Source organism: Mobula hypostoma, chromosome 11 (genome assembly GCF_963921235.1).
Source record: "Mobula hypostoma chromosome 11, sMobHyp1.1, whole genome shotgun sequence".
NCBI lineage: Eukaryota > Metazoa > Chordata > Chondrichthyes > Myliobatiformes > Myliobatidae > Mobula > Mobula hypostoma.
This window is the reverse complement of record NC_086107.1, coordinates 10,088,239-10,111,966: the sequence shown is the minus strand read 5'-3', so window position 1 is coordinate 10,111,966 and position 23,728 is coordinate 10,088,239. Positions and strand designations below refer to the sequence as shown.

General features: G+C 39.3%; 1 protein-coding gene across 4 annotated transcripts in view; it reads right to left on the bottom strand.

Moving 5' to 3' along the window:
- Window positions 1-23,728, bottom strand: part of qser1 (glutamine and serine rich 1) — a 153,676-nt gene that overhangs the window by 34,914 nt on the left and 95,034 nt on the right. The window contains exons 2-6 of one of the 4 annotated variants that reach the window (XM_063061664.1): window positions 21,573-21,699; window positions 17,454-17,615; window positions 6,007-9,789; window positions 4,499-4,827; window positions 1,311-1,427 (exon numbers count right to left, since the gene is read on the bottom strand). In XM_063061664.1, the coding sequence (XP_062917734.1) occupies window positions 1,311-1,427; window positions 4,499-4,827; window positions 6,007-9,789; window positions 17,454-17,589 (4,365 nt within the window). In that variant the 5' untranslated portion in view covers window positions 17,590-17,615; window positions 21,573-21,699. The remainder of the gene's footprint in view (window positions 1-1,310; window positions 1,428-4,498; window positions 4,828-6,006; window positions 9,790-17,453; window positions 17,616-21,572; window positions 21,700-23,728) is intronic. The other 3 variants (XM_063061660.1, XM_063061661.1, XM_063061662.1) reach the window with 3 other exon arrangements.

Here is a 23,728-nt window from a genome sequence, read left to right as displayed (position 1 = left end):
CCCCACATTATTCTGGTTTCTTACCCCTTCCTTTCCAGTCCTTATGAAGGGTCCCAGCCCCCAACAACTCTTTTATTCCTTTCCATGGATGCTGCCTGACCTGATGAGTTCCTCCAGCAGTCTTTGTGTGTTACTCTGTTCCTTTGGGCCCTAATCATTATGCATGTCTTTCCCTTACTAGTACTCCCAAAAAGCTACAATACAACTGGTCACAACTAAATTCACTCTGCCGATATGTTGTCCATCTAACAAACTCATCAACATCATGCCTAAGACTACCCTCTTCAGAATAAATATCAGCAATTTTCACACCATCTATGAATTTATTAAATCACACTTCCAGTACTCACATCCAAACTGGTAAACGTACATAACTAATAACAAGGGTCCTAGTCCCAACTTTTGTGGTACACCATAGGTCACAAGCTTCCAATCATCCTCTGCCTCCTATTACCAAACTAGCTTTGGTCTAAAATGTTTGAGTCCATGGAATCCAAGACAAGCTGGCAAATTTGATCCAATGGCCCAAGTAGGACATAATTTTTTTTAAAAACTTTCCATACAAGGATGGCAGACCCCTTTCCTCCGAAGACTTTATTGAACTCGATGGCTTTTGATGACCATCTGATAGTTTCAATGTTACTGCAACTGACACTAGCATTTTTTGAAGCACAGATTTATTTTTAATTACCTACATGAACTGAAAAACTTTCAGCTGCCATGGTGGGATTTGAACTATCTCTTGGATCATCAATCGAGGATTCTGGTAACTTGCCAGTAACTTAACCACTAGACCAGCATTGTTTTGTGCACAATTCCAAAACAATCTCCTTTAGACCTGTAAGGTACAACATATGAGGAGCATTGGATGGCTCTGGACCTGTATTCACTGGAGCTTAGAAGAATGGTAGTGGGGGTGGGGGGGGGGTGGAATGTCTCTGAATCCCATCTAATGTTGAAAGGTTTAGATAGAGTGGACATGGAGAAGATATTTCCCATAATGGGGGAGTCTAGGACCAGAGGGCACAACCTCAGAATAGAAGGATATCCCTTTAGTATAGCGGGTGGTGAATCTGTGGAATTCATTGTCACAGATGACTGTGGTGTCCAAGAGAAGTGATAGGTTCTTAATAAGTAAGGACATCAAAGGTCATGGTAGAAGGAGAAAGAATGGGGTTGAGAGGGAAAATAAAGCGGCCACAATGGAATGGTAGAGCAGACTAAATGGGCTGAATAACCTAATTGTGCACCTATGCCTTATGGTATCCAAGCATTGTATACATTTCTATACATTAACAAGGTTTACTCACGCTGTTCGTTGCAGAGAACTGTCTCCGTCCATCCTTTACTTCGGGCATAAATTTCTGTAACAAAGCTTTCTGTACCTTCCATATAGCAGGAGGTTCTCTACCTGTGCTTAAGGCCATCTATAAACAAACAATTTAGTGTTAAAAAGCAAAAAAAAAAGAGCAGCTTCCATTTCGATGCAGAACCATTTTCAACTCTGAAACAGAGTTTCAGAATTCAAATTGTTTATGCTTGAAATATTAATTTATAACAAAATTAATTTGATTGGTATTGAGATTTAGAATGCCAACTCATAATATTGAAATTGATTTTGGGTGGTGGGGTGAGATTGAAAGGAGAGAAAATCTTCACTTTTGAAGTAAAATGAGAAATTTGAAATACCAATGCGTTTATAGATCTAGTCAAGAAACACAATGATGTTTTATTCAGATACTCCTATATACTTATGCTATTTAACAGCACTAAATAGCCCTCAGCTTTATTTAAAAGTAAATTAATAAAATTACTGCCTCTGAGAAATTGCATGACATTTTGATCTAAGCAACACTGGCCGAAGGACCTGTACTTTGCTGTAATGTTCCATCTATGTTAAAATTTCCTGTAAAATTCAATCTAGATTAGTGTAATCAGATTACACAGAGCATCAGGCAACACAATAACAATTTCCACCAATTCTGACACATGGTTTGTGGCCAAACTTCCAAAATTATTCTGAGAGAAAATAAAATACAGCTAGACTCTTATTTATTTAAATAAAATGATTTTTAAATTGTCACATTTATTGCCTTTCAGATTCTGATACAGACAATACCAGGAATAACACCAATCTTAGCATGTTCGAAAATAACAATTGCAAAACTATTTAAATAAAAATCCATGAAGCTATATTTGATAATTTTCCTTAAAATTGTTTAGAAGTTTGGTCAAAACAGTAAACACATTTGAAGTACCATAGTAAATGAAGTGGTTTTATATGCAGTATGAAAACAGGCTCTATGGTTTGTTATTTTTTACTTATTCCTTCCTCACCCTCTCAAAAACTTTTTCATGCAAAATAATAGTTTTCAAGAATATACATTGATACATGTAGGAGTGCTAAGAGAAATGCAACTCTATTAAACCCCTGCTTGCTGTATCTCTACAACAATACTATCCATTCTCTATTATATCAAAAACTGATGAATGGATTTGACTTCATGTTTGATTTTTGAAATTTACCACAGCCACAATAGAACATGGAACCAATTGAGTTTAACCTTGTTTTTTTTTAGCTTTGTGTATCACTAAGAGATCAAAATGAAAAGGAAATTTATCTTAAGTCTGGTAAAAAGTAAGCAGATTTAACAGATCGTACAGCAAGTGCAATTTCTTAACAAATAGTTGTACTACACTGATATTAGTTCATTATGATAAAGATGACTTAATTACCAATTCCATTCTGCAAGTCTGACTTGCAATGTCATTTGCCCTGTTAAACATCACATGCTAGTCTTATTTGCTTATATAAAACTATTTTTAAATTGTTACTTTTATAGTCTTTCAGATCTTGCTATAGGCGATAACAGGAATAACACCAACTCTACACATTCAAAAGTAGCAATTTTAAAAACTTTATTTAAAATAAAAAATGCATCTAGCACCTCCTCAGCAACACACACAAAATGCTGGAGGAACTCAGTAGGCCAGACAGCAACGATGGAAAAGAGTACAGTTGATATTTTGGGCCAAGACCCTTCGGCAGGACTGGAGGAAGAAAACTGGGAGTAGATTTAAAAGGTGGGAGGAGGGGAGAAGGAAACACAAGGTGCTAGGTGAAACATGAAGGGGGAGGGATGAAGTCAAGAGCTGGGAAGTTAATTGGTGAAAGAGATACAGGACTGGAGAAGGGGGGGTCTGACTGAAGAGCACAGAAAGCGATGGAAGAAAGAAAAGGGGAGAGGAGTACCGGAAGGAGGTGATGGGTAAGCAAGGTAATAAGGTGAGAGAGGGAAAGGGGGCTAGGGAATGGTGGACGGAAGGGTGCATTACCGGAAGTTCGGGAAATCGACGCTCATGCCATCAGATTGGAGGCTACCCAGAAAGAATACAAGGTGTTGTTCCTTAACCTGAGCGTGACCTCCTCACAACAGAGGAAGAAGCCATGGATAGACATTTCGGAATGGGAACGGGAAGTTGAATTAAAATGGGTGGCACTGGAAGATCCTGCTTTTTCTGGCGGATGGAGCTCGGCAAAATGTCACCCAATCTACGTTGACTCCCCTTTCTCCCGGCCTATATCTCTTTCACTAATCAACTTCACAGCTCTTTCTTTCATCCTTCCCCATTCAGGTTTCACCTATCACTTTGTGTTTCTCTCTCTCTCCACCCCCCCCCCCACACCTTTTAAATCTACTCCTTGGCTTTCTTTCTCCAGTCCTGCTGAAGCATCTTGGCCCAAATCGTCGTCTATACTCTTTTCCATAGATGCTGCCTGGCCTGCTGAGTTCCTTCAGCATTGTGTGTGTGTGCTACTTGGATTTCCTCTTGTTTGTGATTGGATTACTAGCCTCTCCTCAGTCCATTCTTATTCTGCAATGACCAAAATTTGAATTTTCAACAAAATATGCACATACCAACAATTCATTCAAAACGCTCCTGTACTGATTTTTTCATTATTATGATGTTGGAACAATCTAATGATAGGCCATAAAATGTTAACCGTTTTTCTTTCCATAGATACTGCCAATACCTCTGAGTATTTCCAGTATTTTCTGACTTTATTTTTTACTCGTGATTCCCAGCACCCAAATTTTCTTGATTTTCAGTCTTTGGAAACATTTCATATTGAGACCTTTCACCTAGACTGATGAAGGCTCTTGACCTTGAACTTTTAACTATTTCCCTCCATGGATGCTGCCTGATCACTGAGATCCCCCTAGCATTTTGCTGGTTGCTCCAGATTCCAACAGTTGCAGTTTCTTGTCTCTCTAGCTATTACGAAGAACGCTGACCTACTCTACATCTTTATGATCTCAAATGAATAAAAAAAATCCAAGAGATCTAAGTTTTTAAATAGGTCTTAGAGAACACGAGTAAATTTGACTTTGTAAAAAATATTATTCAAAAAACACTTAAGTATGATCAACCTGCACATTAAAATTTATACCCTTCAATTCAAATTTGATGGAAAATATTAAAAACATGACACTACCTTCAGAGCGTTAATGTCTTCTATCTTTACAACAAATTCATCACGCTCCCTGTACATGCCTTCCCCTCCACTTTCTATATCCTCCTCATCCGTTGAGCCTTCCACAGCAATTAGTTCTTGCTTTTCAGCCCGCTCCGAAGGATTCAAATAATCTTGTTCGTTTTCCTTGGGAGGTTCTGGAGCTTCAGTTGGCTCCTGTGCCTCCTCCTTTGAAGGAGGTGGTGGTGGAAGAGGAGGTGGTGGTGGTGGTGAAGGATTTGCAACTTTTTCCTGCTGTACAACAGCTGAAACAGAAATATTGGAACCCTTCTCTCCATTAGTAGACTCTACTGGAGAAAAATATATACAGAATAAGGAAGAAGAAAAGTTATCACAAATACACATATTGTTTTGAAGAATATGAATATTTTGATGTTAAACAGTAGAGACCCATAATGTGTCCAGATGAATGCAATTAGATATAAAATTATAACAATTGAGAGAGGAGTGAAATTCAGCCTTAAGAAGTACAATCGAGCAATTTCTTTCCACCAACCCAATCCCAAATATACACATTCACTTAGCTTGAAACTTTCCATTCTAGTTCTCATGAAGGGTCCCTAACACAGACTATTAATTCCATTCTTCTTCTCACTGATGGTAATTGACCTGCTGCATGTTTCCAGCATTTTGAATCTTTGTTTTGAATGTCCAGCATCAGCTCTTTGCTCAAATACGTATTAAAGAAATCTTGACATAGGTATTTTCATCACAAATAGTCGAATAAATTTCAGATCAGAACATAGGAAACAGAAGCCAAGATCACTCTGCCATTCAATAAGATTGTGCCGGTTCTTGTGGCATTCATTTTGCCACAATCTCCCCATAATTCACTTAGTATTCAAACGTTAAAGTGATCTCAGATTTGCATATGCATCCAAAGGCCTCTGGGATAAAGAAAGCTACAGATTTACTACTCTTTGCTTAGTTAACTTTCCTAAACCAAATCAGAAATGATTATTTTGACAGCAAAACACATTGACAGCATCTCTCCAGATAACAATTTTTTTTTTAAACAGATTTAAAGCATGTATTCTATTTGTCTAGTTATTTATTTAAAAATATGAAGTGGTAACCAGCCCAACAAGCCTGTGCTGCTCCAATTACACCCGTATGACCAATTAACCTCCTAACCATATATCTTTGGAATATGTGAGGAAACCAGAACACCTGGAAAAAAACCCACACAATCACAGGGACAGCATACAAACTCCTTGCAGACAGCGCCAGGAAGTGAACCTGGGTCGCTGGCTCTGAAACAGTTATGCTAACTGCTAGGCTACCATGCCGCCCATGGATATCTCAATCCAAATAGCATGGCAGCAGCTACAAGAAAATGGGATACATATGAACTACAATACTAAGTTTCACACCTGACAGTGACCATAGTAAATACTGCAACAGTATTGTTACCAATAGACAAGAAATTGGGATACAATCAGTAATTTTAAGTAAATAAGCAGCCTTACCTAATTTTACGCTTTTTTCTTTTTTATTGGGATCATCCAAAGCAGAAAGTGCAGAGGAAATGCTCTTCTGAAGATCATGGTTCTTCCCAACGGAATCTTCCTCATCAGAAGAAAACGCAGCTAACGTTTCCAAGTTTTTCTTCAGGTCATCATCTAATCTTCTGCAAGGGCTAGCAGGTCCACTTTCAGTAGAAAATAAGGCTGCCGGCACCGACTGGCTAGTTGAAACGGGTGGAATCACAGGAGTTTGAATGGTGTTGGTGGATGGACGCCTATTGCGATGTGCCGTACGTACAGAAGGTGCTGGAAATTGCTGCTTAGGTCCTGATTTAAGAAAGTCTAAAAAGGATGCAATGAAACCACTTTTAACTTCAGGTTGTTTTTCCTCAACTTCCCTAATTTTTTGATTTATCCTTTCTTGCTGATGATAATTTTCATAATAACTGTCATTGGATGTATGAGGTGAGTTTGGATCTTTGGAATTTGGGCGTTTACTCTGGCCACTTCGTTTTACTGGCTTCTGACCACTAATGTCATCTTCCGTGGTTTCTTTAGGTTGGACTTTTACTCTTCGTTTCTTCTGATTAGCATCAAGTGACAAGTCTACATTTCCTTCTTCTTCAGGCACACTGTGAGTCCACCCATCTGCTTGTCCTCCCATTTTTAACTTGGGCTTCACTGGCCTCTTTAATTTTCTTTTGTTGCCAGATCCTGGCGTAACCTCATCACCCAGACTGTAATCAATGTCAGACACAGCACTCTCATCAGTGTTACTTCTACCACTTGGAATGAAGTCAGGATCCTTTGTATTGTTAATGGCACCATCGTCAGGAATGTCATCATTATCATCCTCTTCGGATTCTGGATTAGCACTTAGCTGCTTTTTAAAGCCCTCAATACTGTGGTCATTGGTATCTTGGATAGAGTTCAAATTTGATGTATTTAAACTGGGCTGTACTTGCTGATCTGTTCCAAGTGTTTGCTGCTCAAGGCTTGAAGCTTTAGACTGAGTGGTATTATCTAAAGGTACGGCCTCAAGATCCAAATTAATCTGACTATTACTTAATGCCAGATTATGCATATTTTGTTGACCTGAAAGCAAAGCCTGTGTGGTGTGGAAGTTCGGTGTAACATGCCTTACAGCTACTGTTTGAAATGTGGACTTCGAACCATCGGGACATTCAACTGACTGAATACTGGATTCACTGCAAGCAGATTTGGCAAACTCTTGTGAAGTAACTCCACACTGCTCATTGGCAGAAAACACATCTTCAACGCCAGAAAAGAGGTTTCTATCAACGCCAAGCAACATTGATTCTGTAAAACAGACTGAACTAAGGCCAACAAACTGAGACTTTGAATCGTGTCTCTCTGTCTGATCAAAGTGATCTTTTCCTGTTAGCTGTAGTGGTTTAGAAGATTCAGTGCCATCCAACTTCACTGCCTCAGAATTCTGCTGCAGAAGCTGTTGAGGTTGCGTTGCATTGGCTTGGGCAATATGCCGCTCAAGTTGAAGAAACTGAGACTGATGATGGGTCACCTGAGTCTGAGTCTGCATTTGCTGTGGCTGTGATGATGTTTGAGATTGACTTAATCCCGACGGTAGCAACTGAGCTTGGAGTCCTACTGGCTGCTGCAGCAATGACAGTGACATTTCACGGGATGCACCCAGAAGTAACCGTGCACCAGAAAGCTGCAATCGTGGAATCTGATTTACAGAGTGAGTCTGCAATTGTTGTGGTGTGTTAATAACTTGTGTGATGCGAGCTTGTGGTCTAGTCTCTGGCGCCTTCTGTAAAAGAGAATGAGGCTGCTTCATTTCTTCAGCAGCCATGATTATATGTGATGGCTGAGAAGAATCTGCAACATTTTTCATCTCGTGTGTGCTGATATTGTTGTTACTACCAATTGATTGACCATGAGTTACCATCTCTACAGGTCGCGTCACATTAAACTGCTTTACATGCTCGTGCTTTCTTTCATCTGGTTTTGACACTTGAAGTGTGAGACCTACAATCTGTTCCTCTAAACGAGAATTACTCCTGATGACACTCTGAGATAGATATCGGTCATCTGCTTTTGAGGCAGTGTAAACTGCACTTTCATCACTAATTCCACTTTCACTTAAACCTGAAGTGGATGCAGCAAGGGAGGGCTGCTGCTGTAACAAATTCTGAATTGGAAAACCCTCAGCTTCCTTAGAAGGAGCATACAAATCAGAATCAGATTTCCTTTTTATGTAAGACTGTTTTCTGTCTGCAGACGATTGAGTGTTTTGTATGGTGTGTGAATGAGACGTTGAAGTGAAAGTAGGCGAATGAACTCCTGACAGAAACTTTTGCGACTGGGGTGAAGAAACACTTTGTGACTGACTGGTTGGTGACGAGTGCATAGACATAAAGTTCTGAGTAGGACTGGATGCAGATAAATTCTGTGCACGAGTAGATGAAGAAAATGGCAATGACTGTGTATGGGATGTCAAAGTGATAGATTGTCCAGAGGCGTAACTTGGTGAGAGACTAACAATTGACAACCCCTGTGTCTGTGCTGAGTAGCTGTTTTGTGACTGACTCACAGCAGGCAATCCCTGAGAGTGACCAGAAGTATAGCTTTGCGTCTGGTTACCAGAAGACAAATTCTGTGATTGACCAGAGTAGTTGTCAGTGTGACTAGCTGAAGGCAATACCTGTGACTGATCTGAAGAGTAGCTAAGAGTTTGACTAACAGGTGTCAAGTTCTGCGATTGACCAGAATAAGAAGCTGGTGATTTGCTTAGTGTAGTGAGTTTCTCAGGCTGACTGGAGGAATACACTTCTGAGTGACTAACAGTTGACATATTCTGAGACTGTGTTGAAACATAGTTCTGTGACTGACTATTTGACATTGCTAAGTCGGATGCCTGCTCTGAAGAGTACACTTGAGATTGGCTTGCTATTACAGAACTTGGTTTTTGCGTTGCCGTGGAGTAAGTGTGTGTTTGTACAGTCACCGTTACACTTTGGGATTTGGCAGTTTTTGTAGAACGTTGAGCTGACCTTGAACAGTTCTTAGGGTTTGAGGAATAATCGGGAGATTGAACAGTGGATGAATAACTCTGTGACTCCTCAACTGTTACTGGTGAATTCTTTCGTTGTGTTCCACCATTGCTCACCTGAGACTGTTCTCCCAGAGGGCTACATGCTAAACCTGTATGTCTTGATGTTTCCTGAAAATCAACTCCACTCCCACTGGCAAGATAGTTTTGCAAGGAATGGTGAGAACCTGGTAACTGCGCCTGCACTGAGTGTGAGCTGGAAGGCCGCTGGTGATGCTTAATAACACTACATTCTCTTTGAAGTGCCCTTTCAATAGAGGCAGTTGAACTAGAAAAAACTGATGTGGCATATGGCTGAGATGCTTGCTGAGCTGGTCCAAGTGCTGAAGGCAACAAGCTAAATTGTGGTTGCAAGAGATGAGGAGCAGATTCTTGAGCTGAACGATACGTTGAAGACTGGGGTATGCTCGTACTTAAAACAGTACTACCAATCCTGTCAAATGTCAATGGGGGAGGAACAGCAGTCTGAGAAGACTTGATCTGAAGCAAAGGATCATGTGGAGAAAGAAGCCCGTTTGTTGTAGGATTGAAAGCTGCATCTTGAAGCGTCAGAGACTGTGTACCAGTAAATCCGCGAGTGCTAAAGGAAGAAGGATGCTGATAAGCTGCAAGAGCTGATGGCGGGAATGTTCCTGAAGCTTGCAGTGCTCCAGTGACAAACAGTTCTGTTGGCGTAGAAGAGTGCATACCTAGAAAATTTAATTTAGAAAACAATAATGATAGAGCACAGGTCAAATGCACATTAAAAAACAAACATATTGATTTCTATAGTCTTCTAAAATTCTCTTCATAAAAAAAACACAGAAAGTTATACAAAGTTGTTTTATGCTGAGGTTCACCAGATAAGAGCATAAAGAGTGCATACCTAGAAAATTTCAAATCACTTTCAAATAAGTTGTTCAGCTGAATAGTTTCAGATAAATATTATCTCACAGACTAATTATATTTTCAGTTGTCAGGAAACCTTAAAAAAAGATGTCAGAAATAGCTTCATTGTTGTACTCAATCCCCAGTTTAAAGAAAAAAACAATTTTGTCCACCATACAGCCTCCTGCTTCCACATGTACCAACTGAATTTCAAAGCTTTCTTTCCAATTTTTACTTGATTTCCATAATATGCAACACCTTTGCAAACTCAAAAACAAGAGGTACTAAAAGAGGTCCAAAGAATAATTCTTTAGTCCAGGGGTGGCCAACCTTTTACATTCCATGCGTCAATTTTTTCACTCACGAGTTCAAATGCGCCATACAACTCTTGTACCCCCATTCAATTCTTGTAAAAATATGTTAATATAGAACTCGTGAGTGAAAAAAATCACATCTGAACTCATGCGTGAAAAAATTGATGCATGGAATGTAAAAGGTTGGCCACCCCTGCTTAGTCATAGAACATAGAATAGTACAGCACATTACAGGCCCTTTGGCCCACAATGTTGTGCCGACCCTCAAACCCTGTCTCCCATATAAGCCCCCACCTTAAATTCCTCCACATACCTGTCTAGTAGTCTCTTAAACTTCACTAATGTATCTGCCTCCACCACTGACTCAGGCAGCGCATTCCACGCACCAACCACTCTGAGTAAAAAACCTTCCTCTAATATCCCCCTTGAACTTCCCACCCCTTACCTTAAAGCCATGTCCTCTTGTATTGAGCAGTGGTGCCCTGGGGAAGAGGTGCTGGCTATCCACTCTATCTATTCCTCTTATTATCTTGTACACCTCTATCATGTCTCCTCTCATCCTCCTTCTCTCCAAAGAGTAAAGCCCTAGCTCCCTTAATCTCTAGTCATAATGCATACTTTCTAAACCAGGCAGCATCCTGGTAAATCTCCTCTGTACCCTTTCCAATGCTTCCACATCCTTCCTATAGTGAGGTGACCAGAACTATTTTAATTTTCGGCAGCTGCTTAGAGGAGCCAATGGCTGCTGATTGTTGGGACAAGGTTTGAAGAGTTAGGGTATTTATAAAGCTTTGAAATTTGCATCACCTGGCCTTTCCTAACGATGACTGTGAAGAAGCCATAGCCCTACCAAGCTAATTAAGGTCTGAGACCTTGGTAAAAGTTATCTGAGAGCTCAAATCTCTTGGAGTCCCCAAACTTTTACATGGTGCTCCTTTTCTTTTTTTCACTCTAAAATGGTACAAAACAAAAATAATACAGTAATCTTAAAATGTTGAAAAGAATGTTTCATCTTTAACTTCATGACTTTTGGTGATCAGTTCATCTTCTACTCATTTAACTATTCACAGCAACAGAAATTTTGACCGGGGGTGCCCAAACTTTTGCATGCCACTGTACCTAAGTTCATCTGGACCTCTGCTATTTGTATCCAACTTGTGACAAGTCTGTTAGCATTGTGCCTGGTGATTTACATCCTTTTTATTACTTCACACATTTAGTTTTCTATAATCTTTTCTGGCTCTAGGTTCTCTTGAAATTTGCACTTTTCCATTTCTGGCCTCCAAATATCTATTTCTTGCCCTTTGTCTCTCTTTGCTCTATGGGTTCTAAGTCACTTTCTAAGCCTCTGTTTCTGTTTGTTTCTCCTAAAGAACTTTAATACATCTTTTGTGAATCTTTTCTGTAGGACAATCTTACCCAAGACTTCTCTTGCCTAACACTGTTCTTTTAAACGAATGTTCAAAACACTAAAAATAGTGAATAGTGTATACGTTAAATCACACTTATACACTTGCTTTGAATCCAGTAGCCATTCAAGATGCTGCCAGAAATTGAAATGAAATCCTTATCAGTCCATAAAGGACATCTCACTTGGTTAAATAAAGCTTTGATAGCTGAGATCCTACAGCAGTTTATCCCTCGTTTGTATTTTTGTAAAACTGCTTTGATGCACTTGAGTCCATTAAGGTATTCTCAGTAAGGACCATCAGTAATATTTTTGTATATTAAATATTGGCTACGTTATGTTCTTTCTCATGCAACATTTGTAACTACTTTGTTTATCCTATTAACAAAGTTGAAAGTATAGAGAAGAAATTCTGTTGTGCATAAGTAAATATTTGGAGCCAACAGAACAGTAGTTGGCTGCATGGTAAAGATCCCTTTCTCCATGCAGGAGAAATTGCCAAATGATCAGTGGGGCTACCTCACTATGTCAACCCTAACCTAAACAGCTGGTGTCACAAAATGAAAGATTTATTCCTTATTGAGCCGAATACTATATTTAAAAAAACACACTCTGCAGACCTACGTAAGACCATAAGGCATAGAAGTAAAATTAGGCCTATCGAGTCTGCTCCGCCATTTAATCATGGCTGATCCTTTTTTCCTCCCCTCCTCAGCCCTTCTCCCTATAACCTTTGATGCCATGTCCAATCAAAAACCTATCAAACTCTACCTTAAACACACCCAATGACCTGCCTCCACAGCGGCCTGTGGTAAGAAATTCCACAAATTCACTGCCCTCTGGCTAAAGAGATTTCTCTGCATCTCTATTTTAAATGGATGGCCCTCTATCCAGAGGCTGGGCCCTCTTGTCCCAGATTCCCCCACCATGGGAAACTTCCTTTCCACATCTACTCTGTCTAAGCCTTTAAACATTGCCCCTCAGGAAATCCCCCCTCATTCTTCTAAATTCCAGCAAGTACAGAGCCTGAGCTATCAGATGTTCCTTGTATGATAACCCTTTCCTTCCTGGAGTCATCCTTGTGAACCTCCTCTGAACCCTCTCCAATGCCAGCACATCTTTTCTTAGATGAGGAACCCAGAACTGTTCACAATACTCACCAGCACCTTATAAAACTTCAGCATTACATCCTTGCTTTTGTATTCTAGAACTCTTAAAATGAATGCTAACATTGCATTTGGCTTCCTCACCACAGACTCAGCCTGCAAGTTAACCTTCAGGGTGTTCTGCACAAGGACTCCCAAGTCCCTTTGCATCTCAAATTTTTGGATTTTCTCCCCATTTAGAAAATACTCTTCACACTTATTTCTATTACCAAAGTATATGACCATTTATTTTCCAGCATGGTATTTAATTTGCCACTTTCTTTCCCATTCTCCTAATCTGTCTAAGTCCTCTGCAGCCTACCTGTTTCCTCAACACTACCTGCCCCTCCACCAATCTTCGTATCATCTGCAAACCTGGCAACAAAGCCATCTATTCCATCATCTGAAACATTGATATACAGCATAAAAAGAAGCGGTCCCAATACTGACCCCCGTGGAACACCCGTAGTCACTAGCAGCCAACCAGAAAAGGACCCTTTTATTCCCACTTGCTATCTCCCACCTATCCGCCAATGCTCTATCCATGCCAGTAACTTTCCTGTAATACCATGGTCTCTTAACTTGGTTAGCAGCCTCACGTGTGGCCTTCTGAAAGTCGAAATGTACAACATCCACTGAATCCCTTTTTTCTGTTCTACTTGTAATCTCCTCAAAGAATTCCAACAGATTTGTCAGGTAAGATTTCCCCTTAAGGAAGCCATGCTGACTTTGTCCTGTGTCGCCAAGTAATCCATAACCTCGACCTTAACAATTGACTCCAGCATATTTCCAACCACTGACGTCAGGCTAACTGGTCTATAATTTCCTTTCTGCTGCCTTTCTCCTTTCTTGAAAAGTGGAGTGAATAGTTTCCAGTCCTCTGACACCATGCTAGAGTCCAATGATTTTTGAAAGACCATTACTAATGCCTCCACAATCTCTACTGCTGCCTCTTTCAGAACCCTAGGGTGCAGTTCATCTGGTCCAGGTGACTTGAGTACCCTTGGGTGTTTCAGCTGGAAACGCAAGTACTTTTGCTTGTATATGCACTTGTGTATTTGATGTTGATCTGCTCCTTTTGTCAGTGATATTAGTAAACAGACTAAAACTCTAGTTAGGCCACACTTGAAGTACTGTTTCCAGTTCTGGTCACCTCACTATGTATTAGTATGCATTATGATCAGAGATTAAGGGAGCTAGGGCTTTATTCTTTGGAGAGAAGGAGGATGACAGGAGACATGATACAGGTGTACAAGATAATAAGAGGAATAGATAGAGTGGATAGCCAGCACCTCCTCCCCAGGGCACCACTGCTCAATACAAGAGGACATGGCTTTAAGGTAAGGGGTGGGAAGTTCAAGGGGGACATTAGAGGAAGGTTTTTTACTCAGAGAGTGGTTGGTGCGTGGAATGCACTGCCTGAGTCAGTGGTGGAGGCAGATACACTAGTAAAGTTTAAGAGACTACTAGACATGTATATGGAGGAATTTAAGGTGGGGGGTTATATGGGAGGCAGGGTTTGAGGGTCAGCACAACATTGTGGGACAAAAGGCCTGTACCATGCTGTACTATTCTATGTTAAAATAAATGATGCCCACAAAGCAGGAGAAGGCTATAAGATAGCAAAGCATTTTCAGGTAGCCGTTTCCTCAGTTCGTAACTTAATTAAAAAATGGCAGTTAACAGGAACAGTGGAGGTCAAGTTGAGGTCAAGAAGACCAAGAAAATCTTCCGATAGAACTGCTCGTAGGATTGCTAGAAAGGCAAATCAAAACCCCCGTTTGACTGCAAAAAGACCTTCAGGAAGATTTAACAGACTCTGGAGTGGTGGTGCACTGTTCTACTATGCAGCAACACCTACACAAATATGACCTTCATGGAAGAGTCATCAAAAGAAAACCTTTCCTGCGTCCTCACCACAAAATTCAGCGTCAAAAGTTTGCAAAGGAACATCTAAACAAGCCTGATGCATTTTGGAAACAAGTCCTATGGACCGATGAAGTTAAAATAGAACTTTTTGGCTGCAATGAGCAAAGGTAGGTTTGGAGAAAAAAGGGTGCAGAATTTCATGAAAAGAACACCTCTCCAACTGTTAAGCACGGGGGTGGATCGATCATGCTTTGGACTTGAGTTGCAGCCAGTGGCACGGGGAACATTTCACTGGTAGAGGGAAGAATGAATTCAATTAAATACCAGCAAATTCTGGAAGCAAACATCACACCATCTGTAAAATGGCTGAAGATGAAAAGATGGCTTCTAAAACAGGATAATGATCCTAAACACACCTCAAAATCCACAATGGACTACCTCAAGAGGTGCAAGCTGAAGGTTTGCTATGGCCCTCACAGTTCCCCGACATAAACATCATCGAGAATCTGTGGATAGACCTCAAAAGAGCAGTGCATGCAGACAGCCCAAGAATCTCACAGAACTGGGAGCCTTTTGCAAGGAAGAATGGGTGAAAATCCCCCAAACAAGAACTCTTAGCTGACTACAGGAAGCGTTTACACTTGCCGAAGGGGGTGTTACTAAGTACTGACCATGCAGGGTGCCCAAATTTTTGCTTTGGGCCCTTTTCCTTTTTTGTTATTTTGAAACTGTAAAAGATGGAAATAAAAAGGTAATCTTGCTTAAAATATTAAAGAAATGTGTCGTCTTTAACTTTATGCCTTTTGGAAATCAGGTCATCTTTTACTCGCTTAGCTATTCACAGTAACAGAAATTTTGACCAGGGGCACCCAAACTTTGCATGCCACCGTATATGGAGGATGCAAGATATGGGTATACGTAGAGAAACATTTTAAAAAGTTGAAACTATAAATTACAAAGCCTTATGTAACTTTGCTGTGGTTTATGATCAGAATGTTTAGCTTAACGATAAATTACTAGGGATCAAAGTTTTTAAAAAAAAATCATTTGCCTATGTTTTACAGATAAACCTCATGTTTCAGATAATAGGCAACATTGGTAACTGATTTCATTATGCTAACCTCACCAAACAACTCTTGGCTCAAAATTTGGAAACAATTTTTTTGAGTTTGGAGTAAAATGAATGCTCTGCGTTTAGCAAGTTTTATTTAGTCTATATACTACTAAAACTCTCATGCTTTGGCTGTTTGTGACCTCCAATTAGTGCAAACGGTGCATTACAGCTGCACTTTTTTTGGCTAAATTGAATTAAAATGCACTAACTTACAGAATGCAGGCAAAGTTCAGGGTTATATATTCGTGTAAAATTGCTTGCCAAAAATCAACAGGCTGGCTTTCACCCGAGACGCGATCGGCCATCATGGAAATCGGGACACGACAGCCCAACACATGCACACGGCCAGCCTCAGCAGCGACACCTACCGGAGCAAAAGGGCAGGAAAGCTCTATTTCGAGGTGTCACATTCTGTTAATCACCATCAGCGTGTGCAGGATTGGGACGGATCTAACTGCCACCCATCAATAAGAAATAATTAAATCTTAGTGTAATGACGTACATTGAGACACCCATAAAACCCTTTGCTGCAGTCAAAGGACAGCAGTGACTCTATCAGGTCCATTTAGGAGAGTGCCAACCACATCATCAAGAATAATCAGCATCCTTTGGTGTTACCGCTTCGTATCTTCTATCCAGCATTAGGGTTAAAAAAAAAATGGTCAGCCTAATTATGCCGCGTGGAAAGGGAAGGGGGACATTATGGTCAAGAGGTGACGCCAAACGTCATTGGGAAGCAGCAAGGAGAGGGAGAGAACAAGAATCGGATGAGGCCAGGGCCGCACGACTCCAGGATCAAAGAGTCAGGACAAAAAAAGATGAGAGAAGAAGAAACAGAGGAAGAGAGGCGTGCAAGTCTCTAGGATCAGAGACAAACAACAAACAGCAAAAGGGCTGAAGAGACGGGGGATGAAAGGGCTGCACGTCTCCAGAATAACAACGAGAGGCACAAGGGTGGCAGATAAACCAGAAATGATGCCATCAAAAGTGTCCTTCGTTAAATGAGGAGCAGCTATATTTACTTTGCTACGCGTTGTTCTTCTTTAATAAACAAAGGTTTTCTACTTCAGTTTCCAAAGCAAAGCGATACTAATAGAATTCAGGAAAATTTAATGTTCATTCTGGTCACTTCAGACTGCACTACCCTTCTCTCAAAGAGTGCCCCAACGGGTCACCCCATTGTCTAGTTAATAATAATTGGGACTCCTTAATCAAAATAAATGCAAAAAAGGCAACCTTTTAAAATTGTAATATCAGCCAAAATTCAATCCGGTTAACTCATATAAACTTTCAGTTTCAAAGAGAACTTTAATTTCCTTCACCACAAAAATATTATGCCATACCAGAATGTCATATGTGGGCTGAAAGAGATTAGAGAAGGGGAGGGAAGGAAAGAGGTGACTAGCAACAAACTATTTTGCATTTGCTTACTTTCCTGGAACTCCCCAACAGTTCAAAAATGCAGAGTGGTTAGTAGATTCACAAGCTCAGCCAACACCTATTCACTTTTTGATTTCTTTCACTTTGTGGTATCTGTTTTTCACTGATGATACAAAATAGCATAGGGAAATAGCTACGTAAAACATCAGCTCAGCAAGCAAACTCAAGTCTCCCAGCTTCATAACTTTAGTCTTACCTGTCTGCCACGAAGGTGTTCTGAACTGTGGTAGCAGGGAGGCTGTTGCAGGTCCACTCTGAGGAGTGCGTGATTCAATAGCCGTAAGGAAATTCATAACTGATGTCTCTGATGCACCACTGCCAGAATGTTGCATGGTTGCATCAAACAAACCGGACAGCCCTGAACAAATGCAGACAACAATGAATACAATTAGGCTAGCTTCATTCAAAATAGGACACAATCAGCGATGATCAGTCACCAAGGCATCAAAGCTAAGCCTTCATTCCATTACTTATCAAGAATCTACCTACCTCTACCTTAAGAATATTCAAAGACTCCGCTCTCCCCATCCTTTCAGGCCGGGGGGCGGGGAGGGGGGAGTCTCACCTTGATCATAAAAGGCTGACCCTTCTTTTAAGACGACTTCACAACTATTTCTGCATTCTCCCACAATTGAAAGCATCCTTGTATTTTTGAAGATCCTTACCACCTATCCTGCAATCTCTTTGATCCACTACCATCAGGAAGGAGGTACAGGAGAAACAAGACTAGGACTGTCAGACTGGGTAACAACTTCTTTCTTCAGGCTGAGACTAATGAATACCCTGCCACCACCAAGGTCTCATCACTAGGGACAGCAAGTTGTTTATTATACTGTCAACCTGTGCTATGCACTATATCCTTTCTTGAATATTATATTAACTTATTTATGGCAATATTTTGTTTTATATGTTGCATGTGATCTTTGTCTTGAGGGCGCACCTTAGTCTGAGGAGAATGTTGTTTTGTTTGGTTGTCTATATGTAGTGATGACAATAAACTTGAACTCTTCACCACACTTTCAATGCTTCTACATTTCAGTTAAGCTCTCCTTCCCTACCCTTCAGCAGATACAAGCTTAGCTTGATCAACCTTTTTTTAGACATACTGCCATTCCAGATGGTAGTTTAGTGAAGCCTATATACTGTTTCCTATACATTGAAGGTCTTCAACAAGGTGTCTAATACAATACACAGTATATTATCAGAGCATTGTTTCACCTTTTCCAAGCTTCTCATGCTTCTTATATTTCACACGCCTTTCAGCATTCAGGTCCCAACCCTCATCATCCCACAGCCACGTTTCTGTAACAGCTGACAGATCATACACTTTCTGTTTGCATACTCAGACTATCTGCTGTGCTGGTATATTATATTCATTCAGATAGACAATGTCTGTTTTGTCATTTTTATTATTTTTTGTTACTTTTTGCTTTATCTACTGAACTGTATAATTCCTGGTTAAACATGGACTGCTAGCCAGAACAAACACAAAAAAAAAATTAGCTCCAAGTCACTCTACTGAAACTGCCCATTTGATCTTCTATTTTAGGGAAAACTCATTTTCATAAGTTCTTCAAGGAAGTGAAAAAGCTTAATACTTCGTAATCTATTCAATTTTGTGAAAAGGTGATTAACTGAATTTATTTGCAAAACACATCCACGCCATCGTGATGAAAAAAACCTTATTGTAACAGAAGAAACCTTCAAATTGGTTGAAGCAAAGGCAGCTTAGGGCATCCCTCGGGGCTTTACAGACAACTCAGCACTTTTGATACGCAGTTATTATTGCAATACAGGAAGATAATGCAGCCTATTTCCTCACAGAAAGGACTCAGAAGCAGCAATGAGGGAATGCTCATTTTTAAGTAAATGTTTTTAAGTTTTTAAGTAATGTTAGCTGAAAGATAAATATTTTCAGGGACCTTGTGCAATCCAAAAAAAGCTCTTTTTATTTTTGTTCTATTAGACAGGGCTCCGGTGTTGTTTGTCATCATACACTCACTGCCACCACCATCCATCCCATTGTTTCTTTACCCTGAACTCCATCTGCCCATCACGCACACACTCCACCTTATGGCTGCACTCTGGCTTTATCACCCACGTTACTTGATTCTGTGCTCCACCTTCCTCTATTAGATTCCATCATCTTCAGCCTTTGTCATTTCTACCTATTACCTCTCACCTTCAGTCACTATTTCCACTCCCCATTCCTCTTCACCAGGGTCCACTTATCACTTGCTAGCTCTTGCTCGACCCTTCCTTCATCTTTTTATACCGGCTCCCTTCTTTCTAACTTTCAGTTCGGGGCAAGAGTCTTGACGCAAAACCTCTATTCCCCTCCACAGACACTGCTCGACCAACTGAGTTCCTCCAACATAATTTTTTTTGCCTACTCTTTGCCCTGTACTATGTTAGTGAAGATTTCTCGCTCTGGTAACTGGAAAAGGTAATTTAAACCTAGGAAGTCAGAAACTCCATCCTTAAAGTAGTCCACTACTCATGATATATGAAAAAAAGTTTCCTTTTTTAATGGTAGTTTAGTAAACAATAGATGGAGTCATAGTCACATACCACCACCCCCCCCCAACACTTTAGAAGGCAAAACAGGAATTAGACCAAATTACATCAATGAACATGAATTACTCAGATCAATACATCAAAAAAAAATTTGCAGGCTAACAGATGATACTTTAGTAAGTGGTAATTGTAGTCTTTTAAACACAGCTATACATCAACTAAGAAACGATCATGGAAATTGGAAGGCATTTGTTAGAACTAAAACACACCAATCAGAACTATGATTTTATTCATAAAATTCTGTTGTGAACGGAATGATCATTCCAACTTGAAGCTTCTATCTTCCTCATCATATTTTCCACAAAGTGGACTTCAAGCAGATCTTCACAAGACACTGCAACATTGCATTTGTTAAAATATATATATTAACTATTTTCATTACATGAACTTGCATTTCAAATAATCCACCCTAGCCCCTCAAAGAACTTAATTTTTCCAAGAACAAAATTCTGCGAAATGACTAGGGCATATACCAAGCGGTTTCCTATTCTATCACCTATGAAGAGGAGAAAGTTTTAGCCTTAGCTCTAGCTTTTTCCCCCCTAAAGTGGCCGTATTCAACCCCTTTTACAAGTTCTAAGAACCAAAAGAAGCAACAACACAATGGAACTTTATTTCATGCCTTAAAAAAAAACGGGCTTAGTCCACAAGGCATAGGAGCAGAAGCAGATTATCAGTAGGTGAGTGATCCCATCAGACTTAATGATTTGCTTATTTTCTTTTACTGAGGTTTTTAGCAACTTGTTATTAGACAAGATATCTGCAAGGCAATACAGCTTCTGGAATGAAATCCCTCAAAGTGAACAATTTCCCTAATAGTTTAGTTCCACAAGGACAGGTGATTATAATTTGTTTGCTCAAGGAAACTACCTCTGCCAGCAAGTTCACTGAGCCATTCTCTTAAAGTGTTCACGTAGCATACATAATAAAGACATTGAAGCTGATGCATCTTACTAATTGACACTATGTTTAATAATTTAAATGAATATATTAAACAAATACATATATATGGAAAAAAAGGAAAAAATCAAAATGGAACCAAAAGAAAGGTGAAAAATGCACTCAACATTTAAAGCTTACCAAGGGGACAAAATTGATTACAGCAAAACTAATAGAAAATTATAATCAGATCCATAATAAGGCTACCTATTGTTCCATATAATGAGGTACGAGATGTACATCTAGAATGCAATTCAAGAATAATACTGGCACCGAGTTAATAACTACTAGTAATGCAACATGTGATTTTTAAAAATCATTTGTTCTCAATATAAAAAGTAGTATGTGGAGTTTACAATTCCACATGGGGAAAATATTACACAAGAATGGAATTTCCCATGAATCACAATTGATTGCTTAAGGGCACTAAATAAGGTTAAGAATACATTATTTTACAATATTTTAAAATGCTACAAAGATTGAACCTTTAATATACACACAACTAAAACCCTGACACTTCAAAGTAAGCTGTAACTTCTCAGGTATTAGTACTAAAATACTGTGTACCTCTTTCCATTATCTTTATTAAAAATAAATGTTACCATTCATCTTTTTATCCACCATTCACTCAAGATGTGTACTTGCTGACAAGGCACCATTTTTGTTTGCCAAATTCTAACTGCCCTCAATTAGCAATTATTGTTAATCTAAACAATTCAGTTTTCTTTATAATTCTGGTTTTTTTTCGTGTGTGAATTGATTTTCAAATAAATCTTAGGTCCTTCCAATGCTTGCTTACTGCCTTCTTGCTTCTTGCTTCCATTTGATTTTTCTACTGTCTCCTCATCTGCTCTTTCCTACGTGCAGTTCTTTGATCAGATAATGCTTGGTAAGCATAGACATATGCACTGGAAAACATGATCAGTCTGTAGAGAGAATAGAAAGAGAAGTTTCTGAACAGTATAAATTTCAGGTTTACAGGACTGATAACAATCTCCCAGGATCTAGCATTGGTTCATGTTTAATAATAAAATGCCAAGGAAAATGCAGAAGAAATCAATTATAAAATGTTCAGGGATCCATGAAGACTTTCAGCATTTGCCACATCAGTTTTCTGCACATTGTGGCCAGTAAAGGGCTCCAAGTGGTTTAAAGCAAAGCTTTTAGTCTACAATTTTCTGTATTTGCTTATGTAACAAATGCCATTTTTGCTATCACAGCAACTTTTAAGATAAGATCTGATACAATTTCTGTTGTTGGTAGATGTTCAGAAGTTTGGTTGAGGTTTCTTGAAACAATATTTTCAGGGGATTTCCACCAATAAAACACTTGTAAAGCTTTGACCCAACATTCTCAAAATTTCCTTGCAACAGATGCAGGGGACATGAAGAATGGGTGTTTATACAACATTTGATAAGGTGCTGCACAGAAATGCTGCTGTATGAATTATAGTATGCAATTCAGAGGTACAGTAACATATTACTGGAGTAGTCTTCAGAGCCCAGAAACTCCGAATAAACAATGCTGCTATCTCTTAAATGCCCTGACCGAAGGCCTAGCAAGCGACTCAATTCAAGAGCAACTAGAGAGGCACAGTAAATGCAGGGCTTGCCAACAGATTCTGTGAACAAACACAAGAAAACACAAGGAAAAAAAGTCAATATGGTCATATGGATTTAAAAAAGGGGGATATGGTCAATAGATTTTTAATGAGAAAATATAAGACAATCTGCAACCATCATTCAGGCCATTGCTCTTCAAAAGTGTAATTAAATAGTCACAAGCTTCCAAGGTTTATACAAAATGAGGGCCACCTAACGGAGAGGATTCCAAGCAAATTCAGCACACTGACCAAAAAGGTATAGGATGACATTTCATGGAGAAAAACCAGAAACAATAGAGGATGAGAAACTTCCGTTTTGAAGAAATATTGGAAACACAAGTGTCCATTAGCAAAAACTTAAGATAACCTTTTTAAAACAAAATTGAGGGTATATAGCTTATGAACTGATTGCTAAGAGCTTAAATTTATGATCAAAGGGAGAAACATAATTAGCAGTCATCAGAATTATTTAAAAAGTTATCCGTGGCCTCAAACAGGCAAGATGAAGCATGTTTCTATGACATTACTTCCATGGGAGCAAGGAAGCTATACTATACCTTAAGTCAACTTAAGTCAAAAACATTAGCTAGTCATTAACGCATTCCTGGTTCTGGCAAAGGAAGGGTTTTATCATCAATGCTGGGAAAGCAAAATCTACAAAAGCTTTCAAATAGCCCGTGGATAAATATTAGAAAACACTGAAGGAAAAAAACAGATTAAAAGGCAACAAAATGGGATAGTGACGCTGAATAAAAGAGCCATCAGAAGTGAAATGTGCCTGACAGTCTTTAATACTGTGATATTCTTGTATACCAAGAAGTTATTCTTAGTCCTACTTTATCTTCCTAAACTGACAACCAACTTAATTAAAACAAACCCTTTAGAGATTTTCTATTTTCAGCCTGACTTAGATGATTGCTTTAGTGTCAGAGTTATGGCTTCAAGTTACACTCTTAATTTGACCACAGATTTAGACTGTTATTCAAGTGCAATCCTACAGTACTTCAAAAGTACTTAAATTAACTTTACTTTGGGACACAAGGTATTGTTTAAAGTAGATTAACTCCTTGAAAAACTCATTTAAATTGCTTTCTGTTAAAGCATAGCAGAACATTTTTGCACTCCAATGCAAGAAATATAGCTGCCATTATTAATGTCCCCCCAAGACTAACCTGATAATTATCTACTTTTCGTGATATTTGTTGAGATTAGATATGGGAATAGGATAATGGAAAGAACATTAATTTAATAGCAAAGTCCTACAGATGCTGACAACTATGGCTGACAAGTAAAAGACAGCATAAAAGCAAGAGAGGGCAAATAACATAGCAAAAATTAGTGGGAAGTTAAAG